The sequence below is a fragment of the Quercus lobata genome, chromosome 5 (assembly GCF_001633185.2).
Source record: "Quercus lobata isolate SW786 chromosome 5, ValleyOak3.0 Primary Assembly, whole genome shotgun sequence".
In the NCBI taxonomy this organism is placed as follows: domain Eukaryota; kingdom Viridiplantae; phylum Streptophyta; class Magnoliopsida; order Fagales; family Fagaceae; genus Quercus; species Quercus lobata.
In genome coordinates this window covers 67,746,993-67,766,412 of record NC_044908.1, presented here as the reverse complement: position 1 = coordinate 67,766,412, position 19,420 = coordinate 67,746,993, and the positions used below count along the sequence as shown (strand labels likewise).

At 35.4% G+C, this 19,420-nt stretch overlaps 1 protein-coding gene across 4 annotated transcripts; it reads left to right on the top strand.

The window, feature by feature from the left end:
• Positions 1-1,356: 1,356 nt before the first annotated feature.
• Positions 1,357-19,389, top strand: LOC115991812 (sister chromatid cohesion protein PDS5 homolog A). 4 transcript variants are annotated; one of them, XM_031115749.1, is made up of 33 exons: positions 1,357-1,745; positions 5,156-5,359; positions 5,480-5,661; positions 6,540-6,666; positions 6,811-7,029; positions 7,122-7,338; positions 7,458-7,603; positions 7,699-7,844; positions 8,457-8,606; positions 8,746-8,794; positions 8,878-9,069; positions 9,986-10,168; positions 10,255-10,421; positions 10,515-10,641; positions 10,800-10,949; positions 11,073-11,132; positions 11,349-11,485; positions 11,627-11,744; positions 11,889-12,014; positions 12,150-12,346; positions 13,153-13,315; positions 13,679-13,825; positions 14,522-14,602; positions 14,698-15,363; positions 15,471-15,581; positions 16,195-16,274; positions 16,569-16,620; positions 16,771-16,857; positions 16,970-17,007; positions 17,197-17,259; positions 17,348-17,499; positions 18,314-18,735; positions 18,825-19,389. In XM_031115749.1, exons 1-33 carry the CDS (start codon positions 1,653-1,655, stop codon positions 18,873-18,875), a joined length of 5,103 nt encoding a protein of 1,700 aa, XP_030971609.1. In that variant the 5' UTR covers positions 1,357-1,652; the 3' UTR covers positions 18,876-19,389. The 4 variants fall into 4 exon arrangements, with proteins under 4 accessions (XP_030971609.1, XP_030971608.1, XP_030971606.1 ...); XM_031115748.1 differs by having other exon boundaries at positions 14,695-15,363; XM_031115746.1 differs by having other exon boundaries at positions 14,695-15,363; positions 16,964-17,007.
• Positions 19,390-19,420: the final 31 nt, after the last annotated feature.

The following is a 19,420-nucleotide window of genomic DNA, read 5'->3' as shown; positions in this document are numbered from 1 at the left end:
TTGGGTGCATCATAAAAAAATAGGTCATGCTAACTAGTGCCCTTAGGGCACCCATTAATAATCCATTTTAGGAAAGTTTTGATACTACTTTTATAGAAAATGAAAAAAACTGTCAAAGTATTAATTACATTTTTTTCATTTTCCATAAAAATTTTATTTAAATGAATTATTAATTAATGCCCTAAGGGTACTCGTTAGCATTTCCCTAAAAAAATTAGGGGTCAGTTAATGGATGCCTTTAGAGCATTTGTTAATAGATCATTTTAAGAAAATTTTGATATTACTTACATGAGAAATAAAAAAAAGTAAAAAAAAATTCTTTTAATAAAATTAAAAAAAAAAATATTTCTTAAACCAATGGTTTTAATACATTAGTTAACTTTTCCCTAAAAGTTATCCAACCTACACGAGCATCACCAAAAAAAAAACAAATCATATAAAAAGCCCATAGCATCTATCGAGAGATAGATATCAATTACACAATAGGCACAATTTGTGAAGTCAGCAATTTGGAAGAAAAAAACTTCGGTTACATTTAAGAGTTTATTTCGCTTACTTATTTAAACAAAACCGCCCCAACAGATCAAAAATAAGCTTGAGAGAGAGAGAGAGAGAGAGAGAGAGAGAGAGTGAAAAAACCCCTTTGGTTTTTCAATATTGTTGATGCTAATAAGAGAAGTGGTTATCAAGCTCGAAGACAAAGAGCCAATTAGAGCAATGTAATGAAACATATATTTTCTCTAAGTGTTTTATTAATACATTTTAAGTAGGAAAAGAGAGTACAAACCTAAACGTTACCATTAAAAATACCAAAAAATATCATTTGACCTAGAAGTCATTAATGATTTTATTCAAATGTTCTAGGCATACATAATTGAGTAATGTTAGAGATACAAACTTTTTTACAAAAAAATTCATAAATTGTTGATATGGTGAGTAGTTATTGGTAAATGAAAAAGTAATGCTAATGGCGGGTTTAGATGAAAACCAATAAGAAACTAGCTATATCAATAGTTTGTAAAAATATTGTAAAATAATTTGTAACTGTAACATTACTCTACATAATTATCATAAAGTGGACATTATCAACCTAATTAGTTATGCAAATTTCTTGTATTTATTATCTATAATGGAACTTAAACTTGGGTTTATTAGCTCATTAAAGTCTCACAAGTACAACAATAACAATTCTTGGATGCATCATTAAAAAAAAATTAAAATTTGATTAACAGGTGTCTTTATAGTATTTGTTTATAAGAATCAACAAACATTAGCCTAAAAGGGGAAAACAAAATAATATATAAAGGTCATAGCATCTATAGAGAGAGAGACATTTCTTACATAGTAGGCACAGCCTTGTGAAGTCAGCAATTCGGGCAAAGAAAAAAAAAACACAAACACACACTTCTTCGGTTTCATTTCAAGAGTTTATTTCGCTCACTTGTTCGGACAAAACCCATTAAAAAAATAAGCTTTAGATAGAGAGAGAGAGAGAGAAAGAAAAAAAGAGAGAGAAAGAGAGAGAAAAACCCGAAAACCCTTTGGATTTTCAATATTGTTGTTGAGAGAGAGGCTGATGAGAGAAGAGCTCGAAGACGAAGAAGAGCTTTGAGAAAAAAAAAAACACGACGCCGTTTTGAAAGAAGGAAGGAATGGCTCAGAAGCTTCAGCTTCAGCTGAAGGAGGTCGGATCCAAGCTCGAGACTCCTCCTTCTACCAAAGACTCTCTCGTCAAGCTCTTGAAGGTCCTTTTACCTACATTCCTCTTTTGCCTTTTTTTCTTTCAAACTGCTTCTGTTTTTTCAGTTTTCGGTTTGCTCTCTCTGTTTGGTTCCCGAGAAAAAGCTTGTGGAATTAGCCAGCTTGAGTGAGGGGATTAGTTTTGGTTAGGGCTAATTTGGCGACAATTTGAGGTTTTGAATTTGTTTTTGTGTGTTTAGGTTAGACGGAGTGTTTTGTGAGGTTTAGAGCTGCTAGTGTCGGGGAATTTGTTGCTTTGGTGACTGTTTGGTGGCCGAGAAAGCTTAAGGAAAGAAAGTTTCAAATTTGACTCTTTTGTGGAATTAGCTAGCTCGAGTGAGGGAGTTAGTTTTGGTTAGGACTAATTTGGCGACAATTTGAGGTTTTGAATTTGTTTTTGTGTGTTTAGGTTAAACGGAGTGGTTTGTGAGGTTTAAAGTTGGTAGTGTCGGGGAATTTGTTGCTTTGGTGACTGTTTGGTTGCCGAGAAAGCTTTAGGAAAGAAAGTTTCAAATTTGACTCTTTTGTGGAATTAGCTAGCTCGAGTGAGGGAGTTAGTTTTGGTTAGGGCTAATTCGGCGAAAATTTGAGATTTTGAATTTGTTTTTGTATGTCTAGGTAAAAAAGAGTGGTTTGTGAGTTTTAGAGGTGGTAGGGTCGGGGAATTTGTTGCTTTGGTGGCTGTTTGGTTGCAGAGAAAGCTTACGGAAAGAAAGTTTCAAATTTGACTCTCTTGTGGAATTAGCTAGCTCCAGTGAGGTAATTAGTTATGGTTAGGGCTAATTTTGCAAAAATTTGAGATTTTGAATTGTTTTTGTATGTTTAGGTTAAAAAGAGTGGTTTGTGAGTTTTAGAGGTGGTAGGGTCGGGGACTTTGTTGCTTTGGTGACTGTTTGGTTGCCAAGAAAGCTTAAGGAAAGAAAGTTTCAAATTTGACTCTCTTGTGGAATTAGCTAGCTCAAGTGAGGGAATTAGTTATGGTTAGGGCTCATTTGGCGAAAATTTGAGATTTTGAATTTGTTTTTGTATGTTTGGGTTAAAAAGAGTGGTTTGTGAGTTTTAGAGGTGGTAGGGTTGGGAAATTCATTGCTTTGGTTACTGTTTGGTTGCTGAGAAAGCTTAAGGAAAGAAAGTTTCAAATTTGACTCATGTGAAACTAAAAACTGAATTATCCTGCTTAAGTGAGGGAATTAGTTATGGTTTGGCCTAATTTGGCCACAATTTAAGGTTTTGAATTTGTTTTTGTATGTTTAGGTTAAATGAAGTGGTTTGTGAGTTTTGGAGCTGGTAGTGTCGAGGAATTCGTTGCTTTGGTGACTGTTTAGTTGCCGAGAAAGCTCAAGGAAAGAAAGTTACAAATTTTACTCTCATGTGAAAAAAAAAGCTGAATTAGCTAGCTCAGGTGAGGGAACTAATTATGGTTAGGCTAATTTGGCGATGAATTTGAGGCTTTGAATTTTTTTTTATATGTTAGGTTAAACGGAGTGGTTTGTGAGTTTTAGAGCTGGTAGTGTCTAGAAATTTGTTGCTTTGGTGACTGGTTGGTTGCCGAGAAAGCTTAAGGAAAGAAATTTTCAAATTTGATTCTCATGTGAAACAAAAAACTGAATTAGCCAGCTCAAGTGAGGGAATAAGTTATGGTTAGGGTTAGTTTTGGCGACAATTTGAGATTTTGAATTTGTTTTTATATTTTTAGGTTAAGCGGAGTGGTTTGTGAGTTTTAGAGTTGATAGTGTCGGGAAATGTTTTTGTTTTGTGAAAGTTTGGCTTTGTTTGGTTGCTGAGAAAGCTTAAGGAAAGATGAAGACAAAAGAAAGTTACAAATTTGACTCTCGTGTGGACTTTTTATTTTTTCTCTTTAAGGAAAAAAAAAAAACCTGAATTAGCTTAAGCTGAAGTGTGGGAATTAGTTATGGTTAGGGCTAATTTGGCAACGAATTTGAGATTTTGAATTTGTTTATAGATGTTTAGCTTAAACAGAGTGGTATGGGAGTTTTAGAATTGGAAATGTCGAGAAATTCATTGCTTTGGTCAAATTTTGAGGATAATTTGGTTAAATTAGGGCTTAATTCACACTTAGTTTTCAATCTTGTAGATGAATTGTTTCCTTTTTTTGAATTCTGTGGTGTAAAATTTTGCGTTTTTAGTTTAATTGGGTAGAGTGTCAAGAAAAAAAACAAAAGAAAAATAGAGAACTGTGAGTGTTATGTGATACATTGTTTTGGTTTCCAAGGGCTGAGGTGCTCAACTCAAAGTAGCCCAGAAGGGTAATAGTTGTACTGGGGTAGGCTGAATGGAAGTTTTTTGTTTTCTTCAGGGTAAGGCATAAAAAAACTCTGGCTTTTGTTTGGGGTTAGAAAGTTGTAATTTTTTTATTGGATTTTCGGTATTTCTGGTTGAAGTAGGAGCAGGGCCAGTGGGTTACTGTTTCTCTAATATCAATTAATTTGGGAATAGATTAGTGACATTTTGTGATAGTTCTGCTTTGATTTTTACTTTATTGGATTGCTTGAGTTGGCTGGGGTTTATGTGGATGTCCTACTGATCTCATCGGTTCTTAGTCTCGATTGCAATATCAATTTTTCAGTTTGTTTGTTTTGTGCGTGTGTGTGTTTTCTAGATTTATTTGTTGGATTTAAAAGCTAAATAATCTGTGATCTTAACCATATCTTTTCTGATTGAGGAATTCGTTGTTTTCGAATACCAGAATGATGGTTGAAAGATATAATAGAGATCCATAATAAAAAGGAAAATGCTACTGGTTTGAATTTCCCAATTGAGATCATTATATTGACAAACAAGATGTGATAGCTAAGAGCAAAAGTGATGATGTAAAAAATTCAGATTAACAAGTGCAAAATATGCAGAATTACATCCTGTCTTTAACCATGGATAGTTATCGGATGATTACAAGATGTTTCATACTCACACGCAGAATTAAAGTTCTTATTTTTTAACTTGAACAACTGAATCTTACAATTAACTAAATTAGTGTCTGAAAGCTGTCTGAACTTCTGTTGATCTGACATGTTGAACTAAGACCTACTAGTTGCACGTAAACCACATATATCAAGATTGCCTCTTTTCCACATGCTTACCCTTTTTTATTTAATTCTTTTGTTCCTATTTGTGCCTCTTAGAAGCAATCGCCATCGTTTTTATCATTATTACCTGCACTATATTATTATCAATGTTGTCAATAGATTTTTTTTTTTTTTTAATTTTTATTTTTTAATGTTGAACCGTTAGTACTGAAACACTTTCCAAGTATGTATTTTATTTAAGAAAACCTTAAAAAACGTAATCATTATCCAATATTCAATTGATGCTGTTAGATGCTGAAGCCTGTAAAATTATGTTTAAAAGTTAAATTTCTTGTTAGTAATATTAAGCAATTTTTCCTATCAACCTGCAGCAAGCTGCAACATGTCTCTCTGAGTTGGATCAATCACCATCGGCTTCAATCATGGAGTCAATGCAGCCTTTTCTTAATGCAATCGTCAAGCCTGAATTGCTGAGGCATCAAGATAGGGATGTCAAGCTTCTAGTAGCAACATGTATTTGTGAGATAACCCGCATTACTGCACCCGAAGCTCCATACAGTGATGATGTTCTAAAGGTGCATATCTTTTATCAGGGATACTGTTTTAACAAAGTTGGTTGTGCATTTCCAAATAAACTTTATTTATTTTTCTGTGTACTTGTACTCAAACCTGGTCGTTGTTGGATCTGTTTGCAGGATATCTTTCGTTTGATTGTGAGCACTTTTAGTGGGTTAAGTGATACTAGTGGTCCATCATTTGGTAGGAGAGTGGTCATTTTGGAGACTCTTGCAAAATATAGGTCATGTGTTGTGATGTTGGATCTTGAATGTGATGATCTGGTGAATGAAATGTTCAGTACATTTTTTGCTGTTGCCAGGTTTGATTTCGTCAATTTTTTAAATTTCAAATTAGTTTTGATGAATGTGCTTATATTGATAGTATTACAATCCTTATTTCTGAAAGTCAGTTTTACAAATATAGTAATTTCTGTTCCTATTATTTTGAGGCTGTAAGCTTTTATTCTGTCACTTCATCTTTATTATCTATTTTAAGCTTTATTCCCGAAATAAAATCTGCAGATCAGTGCAAATGTTGGGCATTATCAATATGGTTGTGTAGTTTGCAATTTTGATCTTCATTTTTGGTCCCACATAATGAAAAGTAACCTAGAAACTTTATAACTCTGTTACAGTTGGAATGGGAGATGTGAAACTCTGTTAAGTCATGACAAGGCCCAGAAAAGAGCTATATTTCATTCTCTCTACTAGACTTGGCATGTTGTATGTTCATGTACTAATATAGTCAATAAATTGTTCTTATGAATTAAATGATATAGTTTTGACTGGGAGCTCATTGATAGGCTACAACACTGAATTATCACTGCTATGAATTAGTCATTTGTCAGTAACCACCTGACCTTTAGTTGGGATGGCATCTCCAGCTCGCCCCACATGGGTGTGACTGGGTTCTATTTAAGGCATCGGTCCTGCTTATCTGTAGCCAAAAAAAAGAGGTTATTTGTTAGTAATTTGCTAAAACTTGAAACTGAAATTTTATTATGAGCTCCCTTATGAGTTAAAGTTTTTATGCAATAGCTGGCTAACATGTTCTGCATAGAGTTTTAGTGGGTATTTGTGCACTGTTTGTTAGCTTTTCCCTACTTATTATTTCCTTTCAATTTGTTGACTGAAGGAAGGATTATTTTTTGGTTTGCAGAATTAATAACTGCTATTCTAAATTTTGTCATGTCTGCAGTGATGATCATTCAGAAAGTGTTCTGTCATCAATGCAAACAATTATGGTTGTACTCTTAGAGGAGAGTGAGGATGTCAGGGAGGATCTTTTGTTTGTTATATTGTCTATACTGGGTCGTAATAGAAGTGTAAGTATATCTTCTTAATGCTGGCATCTGCAATTGATTAAAACGTTTTTTTGAGTAAAAGTAACATGTATTTAGCTGCATTAACATTAAGTTTATCTTATACTACTTTACAAGGGAACTGACTTTATAAAACTTGAATTCCAGGATATTACTATGGCTGCAAGGAGGCTTGCGATGAATGTCGTAGAGCACTGTGCGGGAAAACTTGAAGCTGGCATAAAACAGTTCCTTGTATCATCAATTTCAGGAGATAATAGGTCACTGAATAGCCAAATTGACCACCATGAAGTTATTTTTGATATATATCGCTGTGCTCCTCAGATCCTATTAGGAGTAGCCCCATACCTGACAGGAGAGCTACTGGTAATTACTGATTCAGCGACTTCTTTTTTTTGCTTCCCCTTTTGAATGGTATTTAATGATGATAAAAGGCTTCTCGGTTTCTTCATCTGCAGACTGATCAGCTAGATACTCGGTTGAAAGCAGTGGGGTTAGTTGGAGACCTATTTTCTCTGCCAGGCACTGCTATCCCTGAAGCCTTTCAGCCTATCTTTTCAGAGTTTTTGAAGAGGTTGACTGACAGAGTTGTTGAGGTTCGAATGTGTGTTCTTGAACATGTCAAGAGCTGTCTGCTCTCTAATCCGTTAAGAGCTGAAGCTGCTCAAATAATTGGTAAGCAAATGAAATTGATATACAAATATAAATTTCTGTAACATTTACTAATGTAATGTACCAGACAAATACCATTGATGTAACATCTACTGATATTGATATTGGTCTACATTTTATAGATGCACTTTGTGACCGGCTGTTGGACTTTGACGAAAATGTACGAAAACAAGTTGTTGCTGTAATCTGCGATGTGGCATGTCGGGCTCTAAATGCTATCCCTCTTGAAACAGTAAAGCTTGTAGCTGAGCGCGTTCGGGACAAATCTGTACATATGATTCCCTTTCTCTCTGTTTGTGCTTATTTGTTTCATTAACCAGCCGGTGATTCTGTTCTAATATCTGTTCTGCTCTGAATTTCCAGCTCCTTGTTAAAAAATATACCATGGAGAGATTGGCTGAGATATACAGGGTGTATTGCTTGAAGTGCTCTGATGGCTCAATTATGTCCGATGATTTTGACTGGATTCCTGGGAAGATTTTAAGATGTTTTTATGATAAAGATTTCCGGTAAAAATTTTAATCCATGCTGCACAAGATTTAATTATATTTTGGCTTATGCCTTTTCATGGTATTTGACTTCAAGCAAAGCGAAAGGCATTAGGTTTGCCATTTTTACAGATGATTTGAATGAAGCACTGCATGGCAGCCTCATACCTTTTTTTATTATTCAAAGATGATGGGTTGTATAGCTGACCTGTTAAGAAACTTAACTAGTTGTATATGAGTTGAGCTGTTCAACAATGAAAAAAAAAAACTTGAGTTGGCAGTGGCTTGCATAATTTGCTTCTATTTAAAAAAAAAAAAAAGCCCTGCAGTTTTAAAAGTCTAATGGAAGCAGGAAAACTTAAAACAATAATATCATTTCATGGGTCTCTAACAATTATAGCTAATTCCAGAGAAAAGTCTAGTATGATATTTGTTACATACTGACAATAAACTAAACTTCTCCAGATGAATATAGGAATTTGTACTAAAACAGATGCAGCTGATATTCATTGGAGTCTGTTATTTGGTTGCATTTAGTTTGGCCCAACTCCAGTAATAATACTGCACTTTGATTTTGTAAATTTTGGTTCTTTTTGCTGAGTGTTCATGTTCTTAATTACTTTAACTATGCAGATCAGATACAATTGAATCTATTCTGTGTGGGTCCTTGTTCCCAATTGAGTCCTCGGTCAAAGATATAGTTAAGCATTGGGTAAGAGTTTTCTCAGGATTTGATAAAGTTGAGGTGAAGGCCCTTGAGAGGATACTGGAGCAGAAGCAAAGGTATGCTTATAACCGTTTGGTGTTTTAGCACCAGGCATTTCCATTTGACTTTTGGATTTTTATGAATCTCCCAATCTTTCAGTTTTTGATATGTGATGATTTGTGGATTGATTTTGGGGGATGTCTTCTGGGGCTGCAGGTTACAACAAGAGATGCAGAGATACCTATCTCTTAGGCAAATGAATCAGGTTTGCAGATGTTGAAAGTTACACATATTGAACTATTATGAGAATTATCAAAATCAAAGAGATTGATTTCCATTCAAACACAGGATGGTGATGCTCCTGAGATCCAAAAAAAAGTGATTTTCTGCTTCCGAATTATGTCTCGCTCGTTTGCTGACCCTACAAAGGCTGAAGAGAATTTTCTGATTCTTGATCAATTGAAAGATGCTAATATCTGGAAGATTTTGACAAATCTTGTTGATCCAAACACTAACTTCCATCAAGCTTACACTTTTCGGGTAGGAATTTACTGATTAATGCCATCTAATTTTAAAATTGGTTTTGTTTAGATCACATGTTGGAAGGAAATAGGTAAGTCAGTGATTTGGGGTTTCTTTGTTTCAACTCCAAAGTTTGGGTTTTGATTGAACTTGATATATCACCTAAAATATAAGAGCGGAAAATCCATAATGCGTTGGGATTCACAAATGTGAATTTAGGTGTTGATTTCAAATTCTGTGAATATAAACTTTGAGAGTAGTTTTTTAATAATGTTTTTTAACACTTAATAAGTTATGCTGCTCTTTCTACCATGATCACCTACATTAGCTTGTCATAATCTTATTGACTGTTCATCACCACCACCTGCATATTACCTCCCCTACAGACACTATAGTAATTGTAAAAACCTGTGCTGTCTTTAACAACTTTCTTAATACCAATGTTATGCATACTTGGAAACCCTTATCACCACCAAAGGCCCAAAGGCTTCATATTTACATTCATCAGCACCATTGCCATCACTTTTGTAGGCACAGACCCCACAATTACCTCAGAAAACTGTGAACACTACCACTAATATTAGCTCGAGCTTCAGCAATATGGTGCTACCATTCTGCCACTCAAGGTGCCATTTTGTTGCCTCTATCAGAATCACATCCTCAACACCTGCACATCCATTGTAAACTTGTTGGTTGTATAGTTCCAGAATCAGACTTTTGTTCAATTTTAAGAAGAATTGGAATTCTGATGATCATTTAAAGTTTGAACTTTAAATACTTTTTTCAGGATCTTCAAATTCAAATTCTATGCAAGGAATAATTTCAATCTTGTGAACGTAATGCACCTTTATATTTCTTTATTAATAGCAGTGGGATACTGCATGTTCTAATTTTTTATGTGCTGGTTTTCATATGATATTTTCCTTCCTTGTAGGATGATTTGCTTAGAATACTTGGTGAGAAACATCGACTCTATGACTTTCTGAGCAATCTCTCCGTGAAGTGTTCTTATTTACTTTTCAACAAGGAGCATGTGAAAGAAATAATTTTGGAGGCTGCCACACAAAAATCCGCTGGGAATACACAATATACTCAATCATGCATGAATATACTAGTGGTAGAAGCATGTCATTCCTACATTTATTCCTGTACAGAGATTCCTTAAGAGTAACTTAATTTTAGTTCTTTTCTTCACAATTTCAGATCCTTGCACGCTTCTGTCCATTGCTGCTCAGTGGTTCTGAAGGGGAATTATTGAATTTTCTTAAAGATGATGATGAAATAATAAAAGAAGGTGTCTTGCATGTTCTAGCAAGGGCTGGTGGTACCATCCGAGAACAACTGGCAGATTCCCTGGCTGATTCATTGAGGTGCAACTCTTGAATTTTTTGACTTGTGATGCCAAGTCCCTCATATATTAATGTTAGTATTATGTTTGTTATCTCACTATTGATTACTTGCAGTTCCATAGACCTTATATTGGAGAGGCTATGTTTAGAAGGGAGTCGAAGACAGGCCAAGTACGCTGTACATGCCTTGGCTGCCATAACAAAGGATGATGGACTTAAGTCACTTTCTGTTTTATATAAGGTTTGTTTCTTATTTGGCTGTGGAAACACTGGTGCAATTAGTTTTTTATTAGGCAATTGATACTTTCTCATACATAACTGGTAGATCTCCTTAGCCCCTAGCAAATTCAATGTCTGTATATAATGTTTGCGAAAGCTGAGTTCTTCCTCAATTTGCAGAGGCTTGTGGATATGTTGGAGGAGAAGACACATTTGCCTGCTGTACTACAATCTCTAGGGTGTATAGCACAGACTGCAATGCCAGTTTTTGAAACCAGAGAGAGTGAAATTGAAGATTTCATAATAAACAAGATTCTGAAGTGCAGTAACGTATGGCTTCCAAGATCCACCGGACTTGTGCAATTATTTCCTATTTTGACTTTAATCATTTTTAGCTTTCATTTATGTGCGCTTCACTGACATTTGATGTATATTAATGTTTTACTGTTTCAGAAAGCAGAAGATGATTCAAAAACATCTTGGGATGACAGAAGTGAACTTTGTTTGTTAAAGGTTGGTTATTTTGGGGGGAATTGTATTTCTATTCTTTTATTTGTTTTGTGATAATAAAAGCAGCATTGATAAAAATTCTTTGATAGTATTATCTATAAAAAAAATACTTTGATGGTATTGCCTTGACAGTATGTCCAGGATTGTTATCTTCTGATATTTTCAGTAATGCGGTAACTTAATGATTGGTTTACCATTTTTTTTTTTGGGGTGTGGCAGATTTTTGGCATCAAGACTTTGGTTAAAAGCTATTTGCCTGTTAAAGATGCTCATGTTCGTCCTGGCATCAATGGTCTTCTGGATATCCTCAGAAACATACTTTCTTTGGGAGAGATATCAAAAGACGTAGAATCAAGGTAATATCTGCCACATGGGATCATTTTCAAACATCACTATAATCAAATACTCAGTTGATTTTTGTGTTATCATTTACTTTAAATGTTTAGCTTGTTCGATAAAATTTGAAATTATACATACAAGTTTTTGGCATCATACAGCTCAGTTGATAAGGCCCATTTGAGGCTTGCTTCTGCAAAGGGGATTCTTCGTCTGTCAAAGCATTGGGATGAGAAGATTCCTGTTGATATCTTCTACTTAACCTTGAGGACCTCAGAGGTGGACTCCTTTCCTTTAATGCTTGTTTTACTATATATGCTTTTGTTGTTATTTTGTTTTTTCAATAACAGAAAACTTAAGATGTTAAGTTTTCACATAGATCTGAAAGTATTGCCTTTCTTTTGCTTGCTACTGATCTTGTAGATTAGTTTCCCTCAAGCTAAAAAACTATTCCTGAGCAAAGTCCATCAGTATATAAAGGATCGACATTTGGATGCAAAATATGCTTGTGCATTCTTAATTGGATCCAAGCCGCTAGAGATTGAAGAGGTAACTACGCTAAACTTGATTGATTCATGTTAGTTTCCATGTTCTAGTCAAGTCCAGATATAAGTATGCCATAATGGTTATATTTATGATTATGAGATATGGTTGGGTGAATCTTGTGTTTTGTTTGCTTTGCAGGATAAACAGAACCTTGCTGACATTATTCAAATGTATCATCAAGCAAAGGCTCGACAACACTCTGTGCAATCTGATGGAAATTCCTTGACAAATTATCCTGAATACATTCTCCCATTCCTGGTTCATGCTCTTGCTCATCATTCATGTCCCAATATTGATGAATGTAAGGATGTCAAAGCATTTGAACTAATATACAGGTATATACGCACATATTTAATAAGTTACACACTCACAAAATCAGGATCCTTGTGCACTGGGACTACCTTCTTTACACCCCCCCACCCCACCCTGCCCCCCGCGGTGGGTTTTGAACCTATACAACCTCATCCACTGCCTATTTTTATGGGGGGGAGGAGGTGCCAGTTTGAGCTAGAGTTCATTGGCTATTTCACATTTTATATTTTCTTAGATGAATTTCTGAATACTGTTTCATATGAGGAAGTTTTGTATGTAATGGGTGCTATAATTTTTTAGAGCAGCAGAAAGAAGAAAACTAAACCCAGGCATCGTAACATGTTTGCTAATTTATGAGACCCCAAGGGGTAGTGCAATTGATTAGGGACCAAGTCTCATAAAAGAGGAAGTCACTGGCTTGAGTGTCCTTGGCCAAAACTTATTTTGAAAAAAGTCTGTTAATTTATACTACCTATAAAAAAAAACCTCTTTTAATTTATATGCTACAAAATTATGTGGAGATTTTTTGTATACTGAATATGTGCATTTTCGGAAGACTTTATCTACTCTGTTTAGTAATTTCCTTGAGCAAACTCTATCTATGGTTTTTTCTTATGCGTCTCTACTTTTGTGTCAGTGATTCTTCCTTTTTCATCAATGGATATATGTGTGCAGCATAGCTTTGAAACATGACTGATTGTTTCAATGCAAATAAGGGTGAACTATTCTGAATTTAAGGATGTTAACTGTAGCTTGAAATAATTGTGTTGTATCTGGTATGTATTGTGAATGCTCATTCTTGCTGACCTTTACACTATATGTTTTTCAGGCAATTGCACTTAATTATTTCTATGCTGGTGCATAGAGATGAAGATGCCAAGTCAGAAGCTAGTACGAACAAGGAAAAGGAGAAAGAAGTTATTTCTGTTATTAACTCTATCTTTCATAGTATCAAGTGCTCCGAGGATGTGGTTGATGCAGCAAAATCAAAGGTTCTTATCTCATATTCTTGGCTGTTTCAGTTATTGTTAGTGTCCATTTGGGAACAACTTATCTAGCTTTTTGCTGAAAATCTTTTGTTGAAAATGTGCTAAAGTATACTTGTACTTTGAGAAAAATTTGAAAATTTGAGAAAATGTGGGGAAAAACTTGAGGTTTTAAAAAGCTGTACATAAAAACTAAAAGCTAAAAGCTGAAGTAGATGCCAAATAGGCTCTTAGAGTATAATTCATCAAAACCAAAGCAAGAGATTTTAGAACAATGAAAAGAGATGCATTAACTCCTATCTTTTATTTTTTTTGGATAAATAGATGCATAACTCCTATCTTATCTGTATCATCATTTGAAATTGTCAGAATTCGCATGCTATTTGTGACCTTGGGTTGTCAATCACCAAGCGTTTAGCCGCAAAGGAGGATGACTTACAGGGGTTTACTGCATCAATCCCTTTGCCCTCTATGGTGTATAAATCGTTTGAAAAGCAAGAAGGGGATGACTCTGTGGTAAGTTCTGCAAAGAATTCATTTGCATTGGTTTATCGTATCATGTATTGGGTTGAACAACTGAAGAAGAAAAACTTGCTGATTCTTCACTATATTGTTTAGTAAACTGTATATAATATTGTTGGGATGCTCATGCAACACCTTACCTAATTACTTATTTTTAATTTAAATTTATTTATTGATATGTAATTTTGTAATCATAATTATTTAAGAAGGTGGTTTATGTGGCAATTTTGACTTACAACTACTTCACTACTTGAATCTGTAATCTATATTAGTTGATGATTCTGTTCAGTGAGTTTTTGTGTGATGCTCCATTGTGTGCGAAGTCTCATCACTTCAATTAGGCAGTGATGGCAGATCTTTGTGTGTGTATTTGTGGGTGGGTGGATAATAGCATGTCATAGTTGAAGTCGGTTGTAGATGTAGCTTTGCTTAGTTTATGGACTTGGTGTTCATTTTGCAGGAAAGTTTTGATTGTTTTAGTTTTCATTACTATAAACAAAATGATGAGGATAATTTGAGGAAAAAGAATTAGCACCTACAGATATGTTATGACTTGGACTGATGTTTATCACCCCAATTTTGACCCTTCTTGGAGTCAGCTACATTAATTCGTGCTTATATATATATATATATATATATATTTTTTTTTTTTATATCTTTTCCATTAATTCCCTTTCTTCTATTCAACAGGCCAATGTGGGGCAAACATGGTTGGCCGATGAGAACATCTTGACTCACTTTGAATCACTTAAGTTAGAAACTGATGAAAAGGTAAGTTCTCTTGATCAATAGCTTTCAGCTACATGGTAATGTTAGGTGATATTTTATGCATCTTTACTAAAATAGTGCCACTTTTATAATAGCAGGTTTTTTCTGAAGGAGCTCAGGGTGAAGAGAAACATGGTGAAGTAGATGGAAATGAAATGCCCATAGGGAAAATGTTAAAACACTTAAAATCTAAGGGGGCCAAGGCTAAACAGGTGAAAAAGAACAAGTCTTCACCAGCTGAAGCAAAAAAGGCTGAAAATGATGTTGATATCTTGAAAATGGTGAGGGAAATTAATATTGATAACTTGGGGGTTTCCACTAAGTTTGAATCAAGCAATGGTCATGAACATTTTCCAAGTAAGAAAGCAAAAGTTGATCCTAAACATGAAAAAGGTAAAAAAAGAATCGCTAGTGATACAGCATCTGTTCAAGTACCGAAACGCCGGAGATCATCACCAGCTCACAGTGCTTTCAGATCACCAACAAGTACTTCAAAGGCCCGTTCAAGAGTTTCTAGGGATGAATTAGATAGAAGCAGACTTTCCTCACTTCAATCCATTGAAATGGATCAAGACAGTGGCTTTGATGTAAAAGACAAAATATCTACGCAGAAGAAAAAGGCTGAAGGTGCTGAGACAGACTTGTTGGTATCTTCCATTCAAAAGAACAAAAGCTCCTCATCAAAACAAAAGGGCAAGTTGTCTGACCGGGGCCATAATGATGAGGAAAATGAAGTGGGAGAAGCCAATGACCATGATGTGGAGGTGAGCTCTGCTACTTGTCAATATGCTTTAAGAGTTACTTAGACCTAATATTCTCCTGGTGGTCTAAAATTGAAGATATTTACTTCTTTTCTTACTTCTCTTTGCAGAAGCCTAATGTGCTGACAGAGACTGATAAAATTAACATAAATAGTAATGTCAAGTCTCCAATGGGGTCTAGCAGGAAGCGGAAGAGGAGAAGCATTGCAGGATTGGCGAAGGTCAATATTTCCACATTCTTTCTGATCAATATTATAGTGTTGTTCTTTTAATGCACATCTTGCTATATATGAGTCTGCTTTTATTTGTACTTCCAGCAACTCCAAAAAGGAGTGATGCCTTCCTAGAACCTTTTAGTATGCAAATATAATGAGGTTTATAAGTTAAATGTTTCTATTGGTGTGATTGCAAAATTTAAAGTATTTTTCCAGTCATAATAGTGATCGTGATTGTGTAGCAGAATGATACAAAGGACACATCAGAGCTAGGACAGTAATTAAATGATCTCTGATTATAGATTCTCTTAATATGTCTTGGCAGCTAACTTATATCTCCTATTTTTAGCATTTTTAAAAGGTGCCATGATATACCAAACTATAATGAACAGTCTTTTGTGCTCATGTCTGTGCGCCCCCCTCCCTCCCAAACAACAACACGCACACATATAATCCTCCATCTTATTCTCACAGGAGGAGGTGCCATTTGAGTTAGAGCTCATTGACCCCTTTGTTTTTTTTTTCTTGTATTGAGGTTTCATGGTGTACTCTGTATACAGAATCAATTACTTCCCTTAGAACATGTCATTATATGACCTGATGTTTTTTTCCTCCACAGTGCACATCAAAGGCTGGTGGACTAGATATCGAAGATCTGAGTGGTTGCAGAATAAAAGTTTGGTGGCCTATGGATAAGAAGTGAGTCCTCTTTCCATCTATATTAGGCAGAGCAAGGAAAGCAAAAGAAAGCTTGAGGCCATACATTTTTTGTCACAAACACACATGATCAATCATACTTGCTATGAGATTGAGATTTCAGAAAACCTTTTAACATATCCACCCTGTGCCATTGTTTGTAAAGGCCCTACTTGCTTGCTGAAAACAGTATTTTTATTTTCCATTCTGTGCCTTATTCTTCTCAAGGGACAAACTTTTGTCCTTTTAATTTTAGCTCAAATATTCTCCCTGATGTCTTTTTGCCAAAATTCCCAGATTTTATCAAGGCACGGTTAAGTCTTATGATCCTCTAAAAGGAAAGCATGTGGTAAGCTGCACCTTGTTCTCTCCCTCTCAGTTACATTCTTGAGATTAGTTGACAGTCTTTTCACACTTAATTTCTACCAAATAATACCTTTTAGTCTTGATTATTTTACATGATATCTATCACATAAGTTTCATAAATTTCATATGGAAGGTATTATACGAAGATGGGGATGTGGAAGTTCTCCGTTTAGAAAAGGAGCGCTGGGAGCTTGTTGACAATGGTCGCAAGCCTTCAAAGGTTTAAGATTTTCATTAGCATTCTTCCTCTAGCTGAAGAAATTCCATTATTTGTTTTTAGCGGAGCAATGAGTTGTGACTTATTTCTGACCCTTTTCTTTCACCAGAAACAGAAGTTAAATTCATCAAAGGGCACCCCGTCGAAAGAAGTGTAAGTACTGCCTTTCTGATACCGTATGTAGGTATCCTCATACTCCAATGGTCAACTCATATTTTTTGAAATGAGAATTTGTACTGTTTGGCTTTACAGCAATATCTGTGTGTATCTCTATCATCTTCATTACATGGTTCTGCACTGGTATGCCATCTTCTTTTATTCATCTCTTTCATTGTTTTACAGGTCACCTGGGAAGAAAAATAAAAATTCAGGTGGTTCTCATCGGAATAAGGAATCAGTTAAGAAGTGAGTTAAAATAAGCATTTCAGGTGCAATTTTTTAGTTTCAGTTTACTTCTTAGGTAGGAATTAATTAAGTAATCATTATTTTCTAGTGTTAAAGGAAAAAGAACTCCAAAAAGAAATCCGAAGCATGGACGGAAGGGTGTATTAAAAAGTGACTTGGGTGAAGCTGAAGACAAAGGGAATTTTGACATGCCAAATCCTGAACCCACTACATCATCCAAAGCAGATGAAATGAACTCAGGTGAAGTGTCTCATCTATTTCTATAGGTTATTAATATATGCCAATAGTCGTTGGACTTTGGACCAATTGGCATCCTCTCCGCATACAGGAGTGGATGGTGATATCATGGGTCAATCCCATGTTGTGAGTTGTGTATTCACTGCTTGTAAAAGAATGTCCAATTATGTTTGCTTTATTTACGCAATGCAATGTGCTAGGGAGTTAAAAGGTGGTTTTTGTTGGTGGTGCTGGTGGTGGCATTTGAATGAATGTTATCCCAGTATCATACATGTATCAATTCTAATATTTTAAAAACCATTTAATCATTCATTTAGATGAGGAATGCTGACCATTACAGGATTGTGTAAAATGTTGTCATCTTATGAAACAAAAATATGTACAAGTTCAATATTTATTTACATAATTGGCCCCAGGCATATGTTCTTTGAATGAAAGATGGTCGCTTTTTACTTGTGTTTTGGTAGACAAACATCACAGGTGCTGGCTGTGGAGATTGTCTGGTATAGTTTTGCACTTGTGTTGCAGAATGGTAATTGAACTCTAAAACATGGCATGCCAAGTTTACCTTCAAATTCAACTCATCTTATCTGATGATATATATCACACTAGTCTATGGGGGCCAATGCTTTCCTTATATATGTAGTTGTGAGGTGTTTTGCCTTTAAATATAAGTGAGAGAGAGAGTGGTCACATCACTGAATTCTTTCATTTCTAGTTCTTTGTTTTCATTACTGATGTATAAACTTGCGCAGTCATCATGTAGATGATAATATATATGTTTCTTAGTATTTAATTCATTTGTTTTTCTTTCCAGATGATTCAGAAGGGGAACAAGCTGAAATGGACGAGAACCTAACAGATAGTGAGGAACCTGAGAAGGAAGTGAAGCCAGTTTCAAAAACAAAACAGTTGGAAGACACGGAGAAGACCCCAGATCTTGCGGATGAATCTGATGGAGAAGAAAATCCCGATTCTGAAGGGATAAGTGCTGAAGATATTGAGACTGTCCCAGGAGATAGTCAAAATGGTCCTGAAGAGAAATCTCATTCAGAAGATAAAGAAGCAGATGAATCAAGCAGCACCTTGAAAGAGGTATCTAATGAAGAAGACAAATCCGATTCAGAAGAGAATCAAGAAACCAATGAAAGCAGTCCCACAAAACAGAAGAAGCCTAGAAGAGGGTCATTAGATCCTTCTGATGCCCTTGATGCTGAAATTTCTGATGATGAGCCTCTTGTACTAATCTCCACCCTTTGCATTTAGTATAGATTTGTATTAAGTTATGTTAGCTTGCATTATAAAAGTTCAACTCTTATTAAATGCAGATGAAGTGGAAGCGGCGAGCGGGGAAAAGGAAAAGTGGCTCAAGACGGTAGGGTAAGTAGCTGTAGTAGCGGTGACGTACAATACTTCACTAAGCTGTGGTGCTGTGGCAGGTTCAATGTCGGTGCTTTCTGTCTAGTTATAGGCGCCAAGAGTGAAAGAAGATGAATGCCATTCAATCGTGTAAACAAGACTAATAAGCGTACAGAGTAGTTTGCCGGGTGGGCAGCCATGTGTAGAATGTAAAATAACAGTAGAAGTTCCCACGTTTAGGTAACCAGTGCAGTGTTAGAAAGTGGGGGTGATGATCCAACAGATGACCGTGTTAGTGGCTAGGTGGTAGTAGGTTTGGCACATAATTTTATCATGAGGTGTGGTGCGCATCTTTTTTGATCTCTCAGATTGATAAATTGATGGGCCACATGTACAGTTTATACGTGGGGATAGATGTATGTTAGTATATTCATGTTTGATTCCTAACAAAACCTTTACAAGTTATAATCTGACTGCTACTCTGTCTACAGTTTTTTCTGTAATTTGTATTCCTCACTTCTCTATTTTCTTTAACCACAATTGTTGATGTGGCAGGTGGTAATTG

Excerpts from the sequence above, each read along its gene's own strand:
- LOC115991812 (XM_031115746.1), top strand. The coding sequence starts at position 1,653 with ATGGCTCAGAAGCTTCAGCTTCAGCTGAAGGAGGTCGGATCCAAGCTC. Across the intron at positions 14,603-14,694 it reads AGTTAGAAACTGATGAAAAG|CAGGTTTTTTCTGAAGGAGC; the intron begins GTAAGTTCTCTT and ends CTTTTATAATAG. Across the intron at positions 16,275-16,568 it reads TGGTGGCCTATGGATAAGAA|ATTTTATCAAGGCACGGTTA; the intron begins GTGAGTCCTCTT and ends CAAAATTCCCAG.